This window comes from Patagioenas fasciata (genome assembly GCF_037038585.1).
Source record: "Patagioenas fasciata isolate bPatFas1 chromosome 6 unlocalized genomic scaffold, bPatFas1.hap1 SUPER_6_unloc_3, whole genome shotgun sequence".
Lineage (NCBI taxonomy): Eukaryota > Metazoa > Chordata > Aves > Columbiformes > Columbidae > Patagioenas > Patagioenas fasciata.
In genome coordinates this window covers 674658-693324 of record NW_027288505.1, presented here as the reverse complement: position 1 = coordinate 693324, position 18667 = coordinate 674658, and the positions used below count along the sequence as shown (strand labels likewise).

The window sequence follows — 18667 nt, the reverse complement described above, 5'->3', positions numbered from 1 at the left end:
GCCTCTGCCCTCAGGGCCGGGGGCTCCAAGGAAAGAACCAGTGGGCACAGGCCCTGCTCCTTGTGGCACCTGCAGACAGAACCACGAGGGCTCAGCCACAGAGTTGGAGGAAGGTCTGGAAAAGGACAAGGGGGTGTGGATCAGGGGGAGGGTGTATGAGAAATAGCTTTGATTTTGCTCAGAGAAGTCTCCCCTAACTTGTCACTTTCTTTTGATCCTGTGACAGTGCCACGTGCTCATCAGCAGCAAATGTCCAACAGCCGCTCCATCACCCAGTTCCTCCTTCTGGCATTCTCAGACACACGGGAGCTGCAGCCTGTGAAGGGGTTTCGTTAGAAGGAGATATGTTGTTGAATTAGTCAGGCCCAAAGGAATCTCAAGGCCACTTTGAGAAGCTGAGAACAGAATCTGCTGTGAGAAAGAGGGGCGTTTCTTCACTAACAGGGCCTCAGCATGGCGTGAGTCGTCGGACCTATCATCGGTGGGGCTCCAGCGTGTGGACTGCCCATGATACTCATTTAGCGAATCCATGCTTGGAGCATGGATTCGTGATTAGAGAATAGTTGCGTATATAAGGAGACATGTTTCTGTAATAAATGGCTTTGGCGTGATTCACATTGAATCGGAGTGCTGAGTCCTTTATCGTTCCAACAAATGGTGACCCCGACGTGATACTCCGAACGGCGTCTCTCTAAGGTCGGGGAAAAGCCTGGAGCGGCCCAGCCGGAGGCGGCTCAGCTGGACTGAGAGCCGGGCGGAGACGTACGGACGTTCCGCGGATAAATTTTGTTGAAGAAGGCCCCGGGAAAGGTGAGCGGCTGGGAGCAGGAGGAGGGAAGAGTGAAGTTACGGGGCAGAATATATCCTCAGAGGAAGAAGCTATAGTTAAGATCCTCCTGCATATTCTCTCTATGAGAGGACTTAAATATGAAGAAAGTAACATACGTAGACTGTTGGTTTGTTGTAGAACTAACGGCTACCTGACAGAAGCTGAGAAAGCTTTTAAAATTGAACTTTGGGACGATATAGGGCAGAAATTATGGGATAAGGTTAGCGATGGAGATGAAGCTAAATCATTAGCGACTACACGGAAGCTTATAATTTCCACCTTAAAAGAATTTAAGGCTGAGCGGGCTGCTGTTACTGGAATTTTTGCAGCGTTACAGCCTGATAAGAACTCTAAAAATAACTGTGAAGCTTACCCAGTTCGTGTTTTCAATACCCTCCTTACTCCATCCCCTGTTGTGCCTTCGGCACCCCCGATGATACAACAGTCTGGGGCGGAGGGAGGAAAATTACCGAGTGGATGGCCTCCTGTACCATCACACGACCCTGGAGAGACCAAGAAGTCCAAAGAACTGGAGTCAGATAATTTGTCAAAATGACTGGTGAAAGTTGAGAATGCTAAAGTCGTAAATAAGTGTAATATCAATTATTTTACTGATTTGTGTCCGCCTTCACCGCTTTCTATCCTTCTAACTCCTACAAGAGAACAGAAGGAGCCGCCGGATAAGAACTGGGCAAAAGAACTGTGTGAAAGATCAGATCAGCTATTAGCGAGTGAATCCAATGGTCAGCAATATCAAGGTATGAGAGAGGTGCCTGAAACCAACAAAGCAGCCAAATCATTTGCAACTGTCAATCTGTAAATCAGGGTCCCAATGAGAATTATGAGAATTACATGCAATTTATTGACCACCTTCAAGGGACCATCAATAAGCAGAGTGAAAACTTAGAAGTTAAGGAAGCACTGGTGTTGAAATTAGCAGTAGAAAATACTAATGTTTGCTATCAGCATGTTATTTGCGAGTTTTACAGTACATATTATGTGTTCCTGTGTACCGTCTCTCTGAAAATCAAGCAGCTTGTCAGGAATGTGAGTTAATTGTTTCACCAGTTGTTTTTAAGTGCGCCATAAAACCTTCTGCCTGCTCTTCCCACTCAGCCTGCAAGCAGCCCTGTGCTTCCCCCCCACCTCCCCCCCCCCCCCCCCCCCCCCTCAAGGTTTTTACTTGCAAGATGGGGTCAGGAATGATTGTTTTCAGTTGTGTTCCTAAAAAATCGGTATTGGGAGGTGTTTTAAAACATAGAAAAGCACTCAGACAAGAAATCATTAAATCTTTTCAGACAGTTTTACAGGCAGGGCGATTTGAACTTCAGCAAGCTGAGAGAGACTTAACTGATAACACAAGAAAACTTGTTAAAGTCTGCAAGATGCTTTCCTTATTAACCTGTTTTCTTTGTGGGTATCTGTTTAAGCATGTTGCAATTTTGATAGGTCTTTGTTACATGGTACGATAAGTTCACAGTCTGTTAAATCATGAGATTCCGTTGACTCAAAATGTGCATTTTGTGATAATACAGAAGAACATGAATAATTTAGTTCTTTACTGCATGAATGTGATGTCTATCCCTGTTTCTCTATTAGGACGGGATGTGTTAGGACAACTAGGAGCAACTCTGGTGACAAAACAACAGCATTTCTGGAAGCGGCCATTGATGATGGGTGACCAGTACTTAAATTACAGTGGAAAAATGATGATCCAGTATGGGTAAATCAATGGCCGCTCAGTAAAGAAAAACTCGCCCATGTCGAAGAGCTAGTACAGGAACAGCTTGAAAAAGGGCATTTAGAGCCGTCTACAAGTCCCTGGAATACTCCTGTGTTTACTATTCAGAAAAAATCAAAGAAATGGAGGTTGTTACATGATCTTCGAAAAATTAATGATACCATGGAAGACATGGGAGCATTACAGCCGGGATTACCATCCCCTGTCATGATTCCAGAAAATTGGCAGATCTTAATAATTGACTTGAAAGATTGTTTTTTCACCATTGCTTTGCATCCTGATGACTGTAAACGTTTTGCATTTTCCACAAATTCTGTAAATAAGGCTGAACCTGCGAAAAGGTATCAATGGGTAGTTTTGCCACAGGGAATGAAAAATTCCCCAACTATGTGTCAAATTTATGTAGCTTGGGCCTTGCAATCAGTCAGAAAATCTCATCCTGAGTTAGTGATTTACCACTACATGGATGACATATTAATAGCTGGGAAAACTTTTTCGACTGATTTGTTGATAAATGAAGTATCTGATACATTGCAGCATAGAGGATTGCTAATTGCTCCAGAAAAGGTACAAATTCAACCAGCGTGGAAATATCTTGGTTGGGAAATTTCTCAGTCCACAGTGAAACCTCAGAAAATAGTATGTCGGCCTGTCATTCAATCCTTAAATGATGTGCAGAAACTAGTGGGTGATCTGAATTGGGTCCGGAGCATTTGTGGGATCACTAATGAGGATTTAGCTCCAATTGTAAAACTGCTAAAAGGGGATAGTGACATTAGCTCTCCTAGAACGCTTACTGCTGAGGCGGATGCTGCTCTGAAAAAGATTATGTCCAAACTTGTAAAAGCTTTCAGCCATAGGTGGAACCCAGATTATGTAATCGGACTACTAATTGTAAACAATACTAACTATCCTTTTGCTCTCATAATGCAATGGACAACTGGTAAGGAGCCATTAAAGATCTTAGAGTGGGTGTTTTTGCATTTTCGACTCAAACGAACCATTACAACCAGGGTTGAGGTCTTTGCTCAGCTTATAATGAAAGGTAGGCAGAGAATAGTCGAAATTTCAGGGGCTGAGCCTGCATATATCATTGTTCCCCTCGTTTCAGAATATTTACAGTGGGCTTTGCAGAACTCCTTACCTTTTCAGATTGCGTTATTAGATTCTCAAGCCTTAATTAAGACATTTTCCCCTCCACACAAGTTAATGTCAGTTTTGAATATGGGATCAATGGAGGAGGGTCCCCCTCTTCTCTCAGAATTTCCTGTTAAAGGACCCACAGTGTTCACTGACGCAGGGGGTAAAATGCAGAAAGCAGCAATTACATGGAAAACAGATGGAAAATGGCACAATGTGATACTAACTGACCTGAAAGGATCAACTCAGCATTTGGAACTCAGGGCTGTAATAGAAGTGTTTATCAGATTTGCTCATAGCCCAGTGAATATTGTCTGTGATTCTTTGTATGTGGTAGGTGTGGTAGCTCGCATTGAAAGATCATTGTTCAAAGAGGTTCAGGATGCACAACTGATGTCTTTGTTCAAGCAACTATGGTTGTTGGTCGAAGAGAGACAACACTGATACTTCATAACACATATCCATAGTCATCTGACAATTCAAGGCGATTTAGCTGAAGGAAACTGCCGAGCTGATTTTCTTGTATCTCCTGCCTCGGTTCCACCTCCAATAGATAGGTTTGGGCAAGCAGTACGCTCTCATAGTTTCCTCCATCAGTCTGCTCAGGTCTTACAGCGGCAATTTTCATTGTCCGAAAGTGAAGCCCGAGGTATTGTTAAAAGTTGTGCAGATTGTCAGCGCATCTCAGTAGGGCTGGGTGCAGGAGTCAATCCAAGAGGATTAGGAGCCTTGCAATTGTGGCAAATGGACGTTACACATGTCCCTGAATTTGGCAGGCTGAAGTATGTGCATATGTCTATTGATACATATTCTTTCGCCATATGGGCCACTGCTCAGACTGGTGAAACTAGTTCACATGTGCAACGACATTTACGTTCTGCTTTTGCAGCTTTGGGAGTTCCTGCACAGGTCAAGACAGACAACGCACCTGGTTATATCGCCAAAGCTACTGCCACCTTTTTTTCAATTGTGGGGTGTTAAGCACATTACAGGGATACCAAATTCTCCTACTGGTCAGGCCTTGGTAGAAAGGATGAATCGAACTCTCAAGCATCAGCTTGACAAACAAAAAGGGGGAACTGACTGTACTACTCCGCATGACAGACTAAGCAAAGCATTATATGTCTTGAACTTTTTACGCCCTCCGCAAGGGTTCGACATTCCACCTATGATTCGTCATGGAACAAGCTTAAAAGGATACTTGACAGACCTTAGAGAAAATCAATGTCAGGTCAAAATACGCAATGGAGTTACTGGTGAATGGGAGGGTCCTTTCCAATTAATAACTTGGGGAAAGGGTTATGCTTGTGTCATTACAGACCAAGGATCAAAATGGATTCCTGCGAAACGGATCAAGCCATGGCTGAATAAAGACAACAAAGATTCGACAGATGCAGAAGGACAGGAGGGAGATAAGTTGTGAGAATTGTCTCAAATGTAAACCATGAATTCTTATTCAGTGTTATAGATGCTCTTAGACCCAGTAGTCTAAAAGCTTATTAGTAAACAGATAAGGTACCTTCCATAGAGAATGCTAATTTGAACAGATAGTAAGAGTTCCAAAAGGGTGATATTACAATTAGATAATCTATGCATAGATAAGGTAAAAGTATAAGATATTTCTACCATGGTAACCTAATTTAGCAACTGGTAAGGTTTTAAAAGAGATATTAAGATTAAGCTATAGATCTTTTAAATAGGTTAATATAAGTTTTAAGATATTAATTCAATAATTAGCATATGAATAGGTTAATATAAGTTTTAAGATATTAAGTCAATAATTAGCATATGCTGATGGTATTAAGTACGTTACTCTATAAACTGCGCAGTTATAGATCTTTTAAGAATTTAAGAGAATATATTGTATTAAGTTGTCTGACTATTCTAAAATAGTGCGTTGGTAAGGTTGTCATAAGTAGAATTAAAGTTTTATATATGATATGAATGTTTGAGTATAAGCAGATAGTTGTTTAATCTTATTAAGTAAGGTTTAGCTACATTATATGTAATTGTAATTATGTTGTTAATCACGTGTCCTGTGTTGCAGTGTATTTCAAAGACGATTCAGCATGCTGTTTAAGGGGCCTGACTAGTTCAAGAACACAAAGGGGGAATTGTGAAGGGGTTTCGTTAGAAGGAGATATGTTGTTGAATTAGTCAGGCCCAAAGGAATCTCAAGGCCACTTTGAGAAGCTGAGAACAGAATCTGCTGTGAGAAAGAGGGGCGTTTCTTCACTAACAGGGCCTCAGCATGGCGTGAGTCGTCGGACCTATCATCGGTGGGGCTCCAGCGTGTGGACTGCCCATGATACTCATTTAGCGAATCCATGCTTGGAGCGTGGATTCGTGATTAGAGAATAGTTGCGTATATAAGGAGACATGTTTCTGTAATAAATGGCTTTGGCGTGATTCACATTGAATCGGAGTGCTGAGTCCTTTATCGTTCCAACAGCAGCCCTTGCACTTCTGGCCGTTCCTGGGCATCTACCTGGCTGCCCTCCTGGGCAACGGCCTCATCATCACCACCATAGCCTGGGACCAGCACCTCCACACCCCCATGTACTTCTTCCTGCTCAACCTCGCCCTCCTTGACCTGGGCTGCATCTCCACCACTGTACCCAAGTCCATGGCCAGATCCCTCTGGGACACAAGGGCCATGTCCTACACAGGATGTGCTGCCCAGATCTTTTGGTTTTTGATCTTTATAACGGCAGAATATTCTGTTCTCACCATCATGTCCTACGACCGCTACGTTGCCATCTGCAAACCCCTGCACTACGGGACCCTCCTGGGCAGCAGAGCTTGTGTCCACATGGCAGCAGCTGCCTGGGCCACTGGGTTTCTCTATTCTCTGCTGCACATGGCCAATACATTTTCACTGCCACTGAGCAAGGGCAATGCTGTGGACCAGTTCTTCTGTGAAATCCCTCTGATCCTCAAGCTCTCCTGCTCACACTCCTACCTCAGGGAAGCTGGGCTTCTTGCTTTCAGTGGTTTTCTGGTTTTGGGATGTTTTATTTTCATTGTGGTGTCCTATGTGCAGATCTTCAGGGCCGTACTGAGGATCCCCTCTGAGCAGGGACGGCACAAAGCCTTTTCCACCTGCCTCCCTCACCTGGCCGTGGTCTCCCTGTTTATCAGCACTGGTGCATTTGCCTACCTGAAGCCCCTCTCTGTCTCCTCCCCATTCCTGGACCTACTGGTGTCTGTTCTGTACTCGCTGGTACCTCCGACATTGAACCCCCTCATTTATAGCATGAGGAACCAGGAGCTCAAGAATGCTCTGAGGAAGCTGATTACTGGATGTTTTCAGCAGCCATAGACGGCCTACTTTCTCTGCAGTGGGCTCCAGTGTACATCATGACAGACTAAGTTTGTTTTTCTTTCTCTACTTTTTTTTTCCCTTTTCCCCACATGGTGTCATCTTCAAAGTTATGTCACTATTCATCCCATTAAGTATCCTCACATTTTGTGTGACTGAGACACTTTGTGTAAATGGGGAGTTTCTCATTGTATTTAAGTGAAATAAATGAACCTACAACAGCTTTTTTTGTTTGTTTTCAGTCCGAGATCCATCCTCAGCATAGTTAGAAGGAATGTGACATGAAAACACCTTCCTGGCTGCATCAGCTCTGGGAAGGCTGCTCTGTGCCTGGAGCAGTAAGAGCTCTTGAGGTCCTCAAGGGCCAGGGCTTTTGTGCTGGCCTGGGGAGAGGGGATGGCATGGAGGGGCTGCAGACCTCTCAGGATCTGCTGGAGAGGAGAGCAAATGACACAAGTGCCTCCTTTTCCTTTTACCATGAGTGTTCACCCACCTCTGGGGTGACTTCTCTCTGAGCTGCAGGAGCTGCTGTGCCCTTCAGAGCGGCAGAGGCTGTGGGGTGACTGCCCAGAGCACCCGCAATGGGCACTGCTGTGGGACCAGCCCTGACTGGGCTTTGCTGTGCAGAGGGTGTTGGTGGTGGAGAGAGGGCAGGGGAGGTGGCAGAACCTTGAGAGAACTGGACTGGGCTGGAAAGTACCTGGGAGAGAAAAACATCAGCGTGTATCTCGTGGTGCATGACCATGCAGGGTGAAGACTCACACCAGGGGGTTGTGGTGCAGAGCCAGGGCTTCTGGAAGGGATCAAAGACATGCAGGTGCAGGAGAGAGGAGACTGCTCTATGCCCTTGGTGACATGGACAGACCAGGAAGGTGGCCCAGGGCCTTCATCACCCCCCAGTCACTGGCCATCGCCCATGGGCCATTTCCAGCACTGGCCGCGCACCCCAGGTTTACGGGTAAGGTTCCCTGTGAGGCCATGTCCATCCTCCTGCTGGGCTCAGGGCCTGTCTCAGGGAACGGACAGCTCTGCCCAGACTCTCTCCTGGCCCAGACCCTGGCAGACCCTGGAGCAGGGCTGTCTGTGACCCCACAGGTGACACGACCTCTCCAGGAGCTTGGAGAGGCTGCCTAACAGGAAGCAGCAAGGACTGCTCTGGCTATCAAGTCAGGAGACCGTTCCCCACCCCGAATGCACCCTGTCCTGTGCTGAACCTGCACCATGGGGCTGTGGGACCACGTGTGGGGCAGCAGGGCTGGGCTGTCACAGCACAAGGTGCAGACAGGGGCCACAAAGCAGCTGCCAGGGGTGACAGCAAGGACAGTAAAGACAAGAGTACATGTACATTGGCTTTACTGTGCAGGGATGGCTTCGGGAAAGGCAAAGGTCACCTGGAGTTGGCGGCTGCAAGAAAAGTCAAGAGCAAACTAAGAGCTTTAACAGCTGTGTTAGAGACCACGGCTGAAGAAAGGGAAAACAGAGCTGCTGCTGAGTGAAGAGGGAAATTTAGTAACAGCAGACACTGACACTAGTGCAGAGGGACTCAATGACTTCCGTACCTGAGTCTTTACTGAAACCATCTCCCAGGCCTCTATGCTCAATGAAGGGGTTCAAGGAGGAGAGCAAGTCTTTGGAGGACCCTCAGGAAACCCCAGCAGGACAAACACCAGTGTCTGCCCCTGCAGGGGACTCACCTGGCAATGGCACAGGCTGGGGATGTCTGGTTGGGAGCAGCTCTGTGGGAAAGGTCTGTGTGGGCAGGGAGCTGGACAGGAGGCAGCGTGTGCCCTGGTGCAAGGGAGGCCAGGAGCACCCTGGGCTGTGCCACCAGGAGCATGGCCAGGAGGTGGAGGGAAGGGATTCTCTGGAATAGTCCATCCAGATCTCAGATCCCAGTTCAGGAAAGATATTGGCAAGCTGGAGTGGGTTGAGCAAAGGGCCTCAGGACAGCCAGAAACTGGAGCACTTGGCCTGTGGGGAGGGGCTGAGGGAGCCGGGCTTTTCCAGCCCAGAGAAGGGAAGGATGACAGGGACCTCATCACAGCCTGTCAATACCAACAAGGAGATCATGGAGAACACACAGCCAGGCTCTTCACCATGGTGTGTGGCAGAAGAACAAAAGAGAATGGGTGGCAGGTGAAAGAGGAGAGGTTCAGCCAGGACATAAGGAAAAGCTTTTTCCCTAGGAGGTGAGCGTCAACTTCATTTTCACCAGGGATCACATCAGCCTCATGGTTACCCTCAAATGGCAGAACGTCATTTTAAAGGACTGTATAAATTTAACTACTCCTACATTTATACATTCGGCCCTTTAAGGCAATTGTGAAGCTGATGTGACCCCCGGTGAAAATGAATTTGACACCCCTGCCCTGGGAGCTCAGCCAAGTGCTGTTGCAGGTCACCCAGAGAGGCTCTGCAGCCTCTGTCCTTGCGGGTTTTCAATCTCTGATTGAATGAAGGCTTGAACACCTTGTTCTGACCCAGTTTCTGACAGGTTGGACTGCAGATTGCTGAGGTCCCTTCAACCTCAGTTCTCTTATGATCCCATTGTGATGCTGGGCTCTGTTTCTAATGGGAGCAAAGGAGATGACTAAGGGACATGAACGCACCTGTGCTGTAGGTGACCATCTAAACCAACATCTAAACCCAGCCAACACCTCAGTGCGACTCGCTCTAAGCCAAGTGTGAGGAGTCCTGGGCAGGGAAGGTTTAGAGGGCATGAGGCGCTATGCAAGACACAAAATGATCTTGGCTTCATGCCTGCAGGCCCATCCGATGTCAGTTAATGTAAATGAAAGTTAAAATATGAACTGAAGACAAAGTTTCAAAGTCAAGGAAGGTTTCAATGTACTTTTCCTTTTTTTTAGGTCTTTGGGGGGTTATTTTCTTCAAAAAGGAAAGTGTTTTCCACAACTAGAAATGGATATAAGACACACATGTCCTCAGCTACATGGATAGCTTTTTACATATTGATTTTTCATATGGCAGATATTACATTCTTACATATTAAACATTTATTTATTTTCTTTTTAAGTATTTTGGGGTATTTATTTCTTTGAAAAACTAAGAGTTTTGCAGAACTGGGCATGGATTTAGGAGACAAATGTCTTCAGCTCCAGGGACACAAACACCTGGTGCCAGTGTAGATGCCCTGGGAACCCCTGCCTAACTTCCATCTGCATTGCAAGGTGCTCTGGTCTCCCCCAGGTCCTCTGTGATAGATGCCAATCCCAGGCCAGCACCTCGAATAAAATGGGTCCCCTAAAATGGCACTGGCTGTTTATGGTGAGACAACTAATGACTGATGTCTGTTGGATACGTGCACATGGGGTTTTTTGTGTGTATGTGTTTGTTTGTTTTTTGTTTGTTTGTTTTTTTGGGGGTGTTTTTTGTTTGTTTGTGTGGGCTTGGTGGTGGTTTGTTTAACATATTAACTAAAAAAATAAAAGGACAAAAAGTGAATCACCAGGTCGTGTACTAAAGGCAGGAGAAGAAATATCGGTCTTCCCCTGTACTTCTATTACCAACACACTATTATTTCATCTCCCTTGTCATTTAGGAGTTTCCACCTCTCCTGACTAAATGTCCATGTCAAAGGACAACTTTCCGACAGTCTGTCTGGATGTTCACCCTTCCCAGTGCTCTCAGGTTTCCTCCTCCACTTGCTCTTTGGTCATTCAGTTGCCTCTCAACTGTCTGGTTTCTGCTTTGAGCCTCAGGCAGTTACAAACTTACCCCAGTCTTCAGAGGTCTAATTAACATGGTACACAGCAAGTTAATTGTGTTTCTATCTATCCTTTCCTGTCTCTCTGTCTAAAAATAGTTCTTGTGTGGATGTCCCTTGTGGATGGTGGACCTCATCAGATCCAGCTTACACACACAGCTGAGGAAAGTGTTTTACTGTTTATTAAACTGTGCAGTGTTTGCACAGGAGAGCACGTGGAGCTGGTGCACAGGAGCTGCAGCATCTCCTGCAGAGCTCAGTGGAGAAGCCTGATGTGAGGAAAAGTGATGCAAGTCTCTGGTGGCCAATGAGGGAACTGGCAGACTGGGGGTGGGGGTGCGGAGTGAGGTTGTCCATACAGTGTCCAGCCTAAAGGCACTGTTCTCCTCCCTGTCCAGATGTCTTCAGGAGACCCTCTGGATCAATGTCCAGTGTAGAATGCTGCTGTCACTTCTTCTATACAATGAAAAATGACAGAAAACACCCTTGAAAGAAAAAACCCTCCTTTAAGAAATTATTGAAATCTTCATCACTAAGTGTTCCATTGAAACCTCTCCAGTTAGTTCTACAAGTCTTGAAGATTTGAATGAAATTACCAAAAGAAACATCGCTCGTTAGGGCTTTCTGAGTTTTAATGAGCCCCATGGCGTATTTGGTGCTGAGTCCATGAACCTCAGATACCAAGCACAGACTGAAGAATCTTCTCAAGAAGTCCAAGTCAGAAGCAAACTCCAAAGTACCTTGAAGCATTAATGGTCCCCACTGAGGGCTGTTACTGACAAAGCCTGCCCGGGGACTCGTTAGATCAGATAATTGGAGGCTGTGATTGCATCAGGCAAAAGCAAAGTGCAGCAGCTCTGATGCTGAGAAAACCCTTGGTTTGTTTGATGAAGGACAATGGCCAAGCCTTGAGCCCCTGCCCCTAGGAAGGGAGATCCTGTCCCTCACGTGTGGCTCAGGGCTCTTCTTGGGCTGTGGGGAGTGTGATGCCCAATGAAGGACAATGGTGTGACACTCCCTGGGGGTGCAAGGAGGCAACGGGTGCCATGGCCATGACAACCATTTGTCTCCTCTTAGACCTCAGTGGCAGGAACATCAGCCATAGTCAAGGGGACAAAGACCTTGGCTCTTGCAGGGACATCCAGCTTTGCCAGTGCCCTTGGCCATGTCTACCATGGTCCATCCTACACTGTCCCAGGCCTGTGGCTGTTTCCCCACAGGCTGCAGACACCCCATGTGCTTCCCCACCTTGTTCTCACCCTAGTGTGTCCCCATCTGTGCTGCTGTCTCTCCATCCTCACCAGCTGTTCCTTGAAACACAAAGCCATGGCTGATCCAGAGTCCATCTCAATGACCACAGCCATGTGCTCAGAATGACATTTCTTTATCCTGAGCTCCACTCTGGACCTCCAGAGCTGCAGTTTCTGATGGTTTTCCTTTCTCTTGCTGTTTCCATCTACTAAAAAGAAAAAGTGCCGTCATCTTGGAAAGTGATTTTCAACATTTCTGAAGCTACTACTACCTTTTCTTGTCATGATTTTATCACAGCCACCAACTAAGACCATGAGAGCTGCTCACATCCTGCTCCCAGTCCTCTAGTGGGATAAGAGAGAGAAATGAAAGGGAAGAGAGAAACCTGTGAGTTTATAAAAAAATATAATAAGACAATGAAAATAATACACTGCTACTTCTAATATGCTTATACTAAAATACACATAAAGTAAAATATATGATACTCAGTGCAATCCCCCACATAACTCCAGTTGTGCTGAGCAGGCAGCCCCAAAGAAGAGAGAACCCTGGTCCTGAACAGCTGATCCCAGCAAGAGTAAGTAAAAGTGCAAAAGGCAGAGAGGCCCAAGGACCAACTGAAAATCAGGAAAACATCATAAATCTGAACTAACACTGAACTCCCAATAGAATGGAACTTCCAAACAGAGTCAATCAAAGTAGCCGTCAAACCAAAACTAACTGGCTGGAAAGGGCATCTCCAGCTTTATACCGAGCATGACACTAATGGTAGAGAACAGCTCGTTGATTGACCCGGATGTCAATCCAGGTGCTGTCCTGTCTGTGCCCCCTCTTGCCAATTTGCATCTGCAGCTGGATGGCCAAAGAAGTCCTTGGTTTCCCTGACAACAGCCGAGATCTCAGTGAGTTCTGACATTCCTTTCATAGCAAATGGCAAACACTGTAAAGCTGCTGAAAGACAGAATTAACTCTATCCCAGGGAAGAAACGTCATTATCTCACTATTGTCATAGTAAATCTAAACAAAAGACTGTACTGGCTGTGAAGGACAGAGGTTCAAAATGCATGAAGGAAATTAACTCAATTTCAGTAAAACCAGCATGTTTCCTCAGCCTCCCCTTCACCAGGCTAAAGAAGTTTGGGTCTCTCAACATCTCCACACATGACCCAGACTTTCTCTGACCACATGGCAGCTCCTCCCCGTTCCTCCAGAATGGGGAACCTCACAGTGGGACACACCGCTCCAGATGTGACCACACCAGTGCTGAGTCATGATGGACAATAACTGCCCTTGTCTGGGTGGCCACGCTCCTCCCAGTGCAGCCCAATGTGCTCATGGGCATATTCCTGTTTAGCAGCACTGAGAACTGGCTGAACATCCAGGCTCAGAGGGTTGTGAGCAGTGGCACAAAGCCCAGCAGGAGCTACCATGAGGACTGAAGGACACTATATCCCTACCCAACATCTCCTCCCCACAGGTGTCTCTTGGGTCCCTGGAACCACCTCAGTGACAAGGGGGAGAGCACTTCCCGTAATGGGTGGAGGAGATGGGGACTGGAATGAGGGATCTGGGCAGCTTCTCCTGGTTGTTCGTGCAGCAACAAGCTGTGCTGAATATTTGGAGAGAGGAACTCTTCCTAAGGGCCTCCAAAGGGCTTGGGGATGGTCTACAGTTTCCTATATGCTGCCTTTTCTGGTGGAGGTCACAGAGGCTGCCAGCCCTTTAGGGGACCCAGGACAGGCCTTGTCCTTCCCCTGGTCACAGCTGGACCCCAGTTCTCCAGCTCAACCCCAGCTCAGGAACCTTTTCTAGGGGTGACTTTTGGGGTAAGGTTAACAAGAGGGATGCATAAGTTTGTCTTCAGAACATGTGATGAGCACCAGCACTGAAATACCAGAGCAAAATGATGTGGCTTCTGGGTGAATACTTTCTTCAGTGCAAGTCCTGACACAGGGTCCCAGACTTGCTTTCCATCCCACCCTTCATGAGGGATGATGCACTAAGGGATGGCAAGTGGGGGACACCAATCCTTCTCCAGCTACTTCCCAGGCCTGGTGAACCACCAGGACAGCAAGGATTTCTGGCCCTGCACCCTAAACTCTGGGTATAATCATGGGGCAGTTGAACACCAGCATTTTTCTCTCCAAGGCCATTTCCAGCCCAGGTCAGCTCCTGTGTGATCTCCCCCATTCCTCCTCTGATCTGCTCTGGTGCTCCTGGTCCCATCCTGTTCTCCCCACTGGGCCCCAAACTGGCAGTGATGCTCTGCAGAGCAGGTTGGTTGCAGAACCATGGGGTGACTGCACACTGGTTGTGCTGCTCAGTGAGGGACACAGATGCAGCTGGATGGGCTGCACCGTCACTGAGCTCTTTCCTGGGGGTCTAAAGCTCTGGGATGGGTCCAGAGCATTTCTTGGGACTCATTGGGTTTTTCGCTCATTTCTGTTCAGCAATCCCTTCCTTGTCCTTCAGGTTCCTGGAAACTGGTGCAGGAAGACATGGCCTATCCCCTTCCCAGGGACAGAGGTATGCTGGCCACTCCTTCATTCTTCAAATTCTCCTTCCTGCCCTTCTTGAAGATGGGTTTGACATCTTCCTTTCCTGAGGACCTCAGAACTTCTCTGATTCTGCTGTCACTCTTGGTAGCACAATCCAGAATCATGGGCAAGGGTGACAGAGCACTTGAAATGAGCCTGTCCCAGCAGCTGAGATGAATCTCACTGGGCCACTGAGGTTTGTTCCTGGAATAACATACAGAAATGCCACGGTTCCAACAGGCATCCATATCTGAGTTGGTCTCAGGACTCCTTCTGCACCCAGGGATGCTCACAGACAGAGTCTGACCCTTTTGCACATAGAGGCCGTAGTCTCAGTTTCTCTCTGGTCTCCTGTTGCCACTCCAAAGGGATGGGAGAAGCCTCAGCCCTGTGCTGTGTCACCTGCTCTGCACTCATCTGAGGTGTCCTACATCATGAGGAATGGACACAGGGACATCAGTTCAAGGAAGAAGATCCCAGTGGGTGGTTTCCCATAGGCTGTTACTCCCAATGTGAAGTGACCTTGAGACACTGTCTGTGCCACAGGCCTTCATGGAACCCCCAGGAAGAGCTGCTGTCGTTAGTGTTCACCTGGATTCATCTCACCTCTCGTACATGATGTGCATGCTCACATCTCATCTCTACAATGCAGACATGGATTTCTGACCTACTCATTCAGTGTCCATCCATGGAGGGAAGAGCAATGTCTGTGAGCTGGGGAGAGAGACCAGGGCTGGCAGTGTGGGGCCAGACCATGACGATGCCCTGGGGGAGATTCTGTGGGGTGTCCAGTGCACAGGGGCACAGCCCAGACCCTGCTCTGCTGGTCCTGCAGGTCTCTGGCAGGAGGCCTGGCTGTGAGAGGACACTGCTGTGTGCCAGCCCTGCACACACACACGGTTCAGCTGAACAATGGTGTTTCATATGTGGGTCACTTTCTTGGGCATGTTCTTGAGAGAATCTTTGTAAGAAGACCTAAACCTTGAAGCCCTGCCCATAGGAGATCACCTTTCTATCAGGAAAGGCTGTTGTGAGGCCAGCTCTGTCACAGCAGTGTCCATTGCCTGTCCCTGCCTGCGCTCACAGCACTGACACACAGCAGGACAGGGACCAAGCTGCCAGAGCACTCAGGCCTTGCACCAACACAAGGGATGAGAAGGAGAGTGTGGGAGTGGAACCAGAACAGCTCTGGAAGACCAAGCGCTGGTGCTCCCTGGCAGGGCTACCATGCTGGACTCTCTTCCCTTCTGCCCATGCACATGGGAACTACCACTGCAGCTCCAGAAAGGTCTTGGAGAAAGAATGTCAGTGAAAAATACTGGTGAAGGATCTTTTATTTTGCTTAGACACAGAGAACACGATTCCACATTGACACAGCCACTCACTGAGAAAAGAAAAGCAGGCAGTGAATTAGAAAGGGAATAAAAATATTATCATAAAAAAAAAACCAAACTCACAACTAGAAACAAAAAATACTACACACAGGATGAACCTGCAATGAGAATGTCTTCTTATGTAGAAGAAGACAGAGAGAGTTTATAGGTTCAGAAGAAATCCAGTCATCAGTTTCCACAGGGCATCCTTGAGTTCCTGGTTCCTCATGCTGTAGATGAGGGGGTTCACTGCTGGAGGCACCACCGAGTACAGAACAGACACCACCAGATCCAGGGATGGGGAGGAGATGGAGGGGGGCTTCAGGTGGGCAAACATGGCAGTGCTGAGAAACAGGGAGACCACGGCCAGGTGAGGGAGGCAGGTGGAAAAGGCTTTGTGCCGTCCCTGCTCAGAGGGGATCCTCAGCACGGCCCTGAAGATCTGCACATAGGACAGCACAATGAACACAAAACATCCAAAACCAATTAACAGACTAAACACAAGAAGCCAAACTTCTCTGAGGTAAGAGTGTGAGCAGGAGAGCTTGAGGATCTGGGGGATTTCACAGAAGAACTGGGCCAGGGCATTGCCCTTGCACAGGGGCAGTGAAAATGTATTGGCCGTGTGCAGCAGAGAATAGAGAAACCCAGTGGCCCAGGCAGCTGCTGCCATGTGGACACAAGCTCTGCTGCCCAGGAGGGTCCCGTAGTGCAGGGGTTTGCAGATGGCAACGTAGCGGTCGTAGGACATGACAGTGAGAAGGTAAAATTCTGCTGAAGCTAAAAAGAAAAAAAGAAAGAGTTGTGCAGCACAGCCTGCATAGGAAATGACCCTGGTATCCCACAGAGAGTTGGCCATGGATTTGGGGACAATGGTGGAGATGGAGCCCAGGTCGAGGAGGGCGAGGTTGAGCAGGAAGAAGTACATAGGGGTGTGGAGGTGCTGGTCCCAGGCTATGGTGGTGATGATGAGGCCGTTGCCCAGGAGGGCAGCCAGGTAGATGCCCAGGAAGAGCCAGAAGTGCAAGAGCTGCAGCTCCCGTGTGTCTGTGAACGGCAGGAGGAGGAACTGGGTGATGGAGCTGCTGTTGGACATTTGCTCCTTCCTGACATGGAGGTACTGGTCTAAAAAACGAAATGACAAATTTAAATGCAGGAAGACTCTTCTGAAAAGTCCTCTACATCTTTTCATAGTAATCACTTCATTTGAAATGCATTTCTATCTTCTGGTTTGTGCTGGCTGAGTGTGCTGTGAGCAACAGGACCTCTTCCCGTGTGCTGCCAAGCAGCAAGCTTTGCTCTGCTCCAGCGGGGACACGGGAGCTGGTTTGTGACAGATCCAGCATTCACAGGCAGTGTCAGGTGTAAACCACCATTGGTGGAAAAGTTCAGTATCTGCACTCATGTCTCTAAGAACGTGGGCTGCAGAAGGGAGCCTTAACATGTCTTCATAATAATATTGTCTGTGGTTTTTATTTTCCACCATCACATATGGGAAGGGAGAAAGTCTTCATTTTCATGACCAAAATGAGGAGAGTTGTGTGGCAGGACAGGTGATAGGGCTCACCTTCCTATGGCTTAGAACAGAGTCAGGAGAGTAGCAGTGTCTTTCCGTTTTTTTACCCATCTCTTGAGAGATTTTGCTGGTGCTGCTTTGAAGATGAATTCACACACAAATAACTCTCTGAAAAAGCCAAACAACTGGACTCATATAGAAGTGGGCGAGCACTGTTTGAAAGGGCACATCTGCAGACTCTTCCCTGCCCCAGCCCAGAGGTGGAGACGTGATGGAGAGAGCAGGACACGACCCCTCACTGAGAGAAGCAAAGGACTCTGAGAGGAGAGTGCGGACCCCAAGGAAAGGCTCAGCAGAGCAGAGTCAGGGCCCCTGAAGATCGAGTGTGCTCAAGGGACCGTCGGATCATTGCCCAGCAGACAACACCCAGCATCATCTGCAGAGAAGGATCAAAAGAGTTGCTGAGCACCCCCTGCTCTGCTGCCTGGAGCTGTCCCTGCCTGCAGCTGTGTCTGTGTCCCCAGGTCTCCTCCTGTCAGTGTCACAGACCCCATCCCACCCGCTGTGTGCTCAGCTCTGCGCTGCAGACCCCTCCCAGCAGCCGGGCACTGCCCAGGGGCAGCTCTGTGTGGGCAGCTCTGATGGGAACAACAGACCAGCCTTGATGAGCCTGGAAAACTCATCCTGATGCTGTCTATAACCCAGGGTGTGTTTAGTTCTGATATTCCCAGGTTTATTCACCTTTAAGAGAAATGGATCTTGAATTTCAGGGCCTCATTCTGAACCAAGAAATTAGTTTCTATGCCCCAGCGCCCACCCCATCAACCCAGAGTAAATGACTAAATTATCAGGATCCTTCCCATTCAGGTAATCACTGCCTTGCTGCACTTTTTTAAAAGTCCCCTGGGAATGTCCTGCAGTGATGTGGAGCTCTGAGCAGCTCTGACCCAATACAGCAGAAGGACCCTGCAATGCTGGGGTTGTTCCTTTCAGGCAGAGTTTCTCCCTGCAGCACCATGGGGATCTCCCCGGGCAGGCTGAGCGCTGACCCTGGCAGGCGGCAGAGTCCCTGCCCCGGCACAGCCCTGGGGTGCAGGGACCCTGCTCTGCAGGACAGCACTGGGCACCCCTGGGTGTTCACCTGGCTTCACAACTGTTCAAGATTCCCTGACAATATCCCCGTCCTTACAGATCCCACCAGCTGTGCCTGTGCCAGTTTTAGGAGATGCCTCCA

At 47.9% G+C, this 18667-nt stretch overlaps 1 protein-coding gene across 1 annotated transcript; it reads right to left on the bottom strand.

Moving 5' to 3' along the window:
* Window positions 1–16080: 16080 nt before the first annotated feature.
* Window positions 16081–17013, bottom strand: LOC136116180 (olfactory receptor 14J1-like). Its single transcript, XM_065862384.2, has one exon. The coding sequence runs from the start codon at window positions 17011–17013 to the stop codon at window positions 16081–16083; it is 933 nt and encodes a 310-aa protein (XP_065718456.2).
* Window positions 17014–18667: the final 1654 nt, after the last annotated feature.

Excerpts from the sequence above, each read along its gene's own strand:
- LOC136116180 (XM_065862384.2), bottom strand. The coding sequence starts at position 17,013 with ATGTCCAACAGCAGCTCCATCACCCAGTTCCTCCTCCTGCCGTTCACA.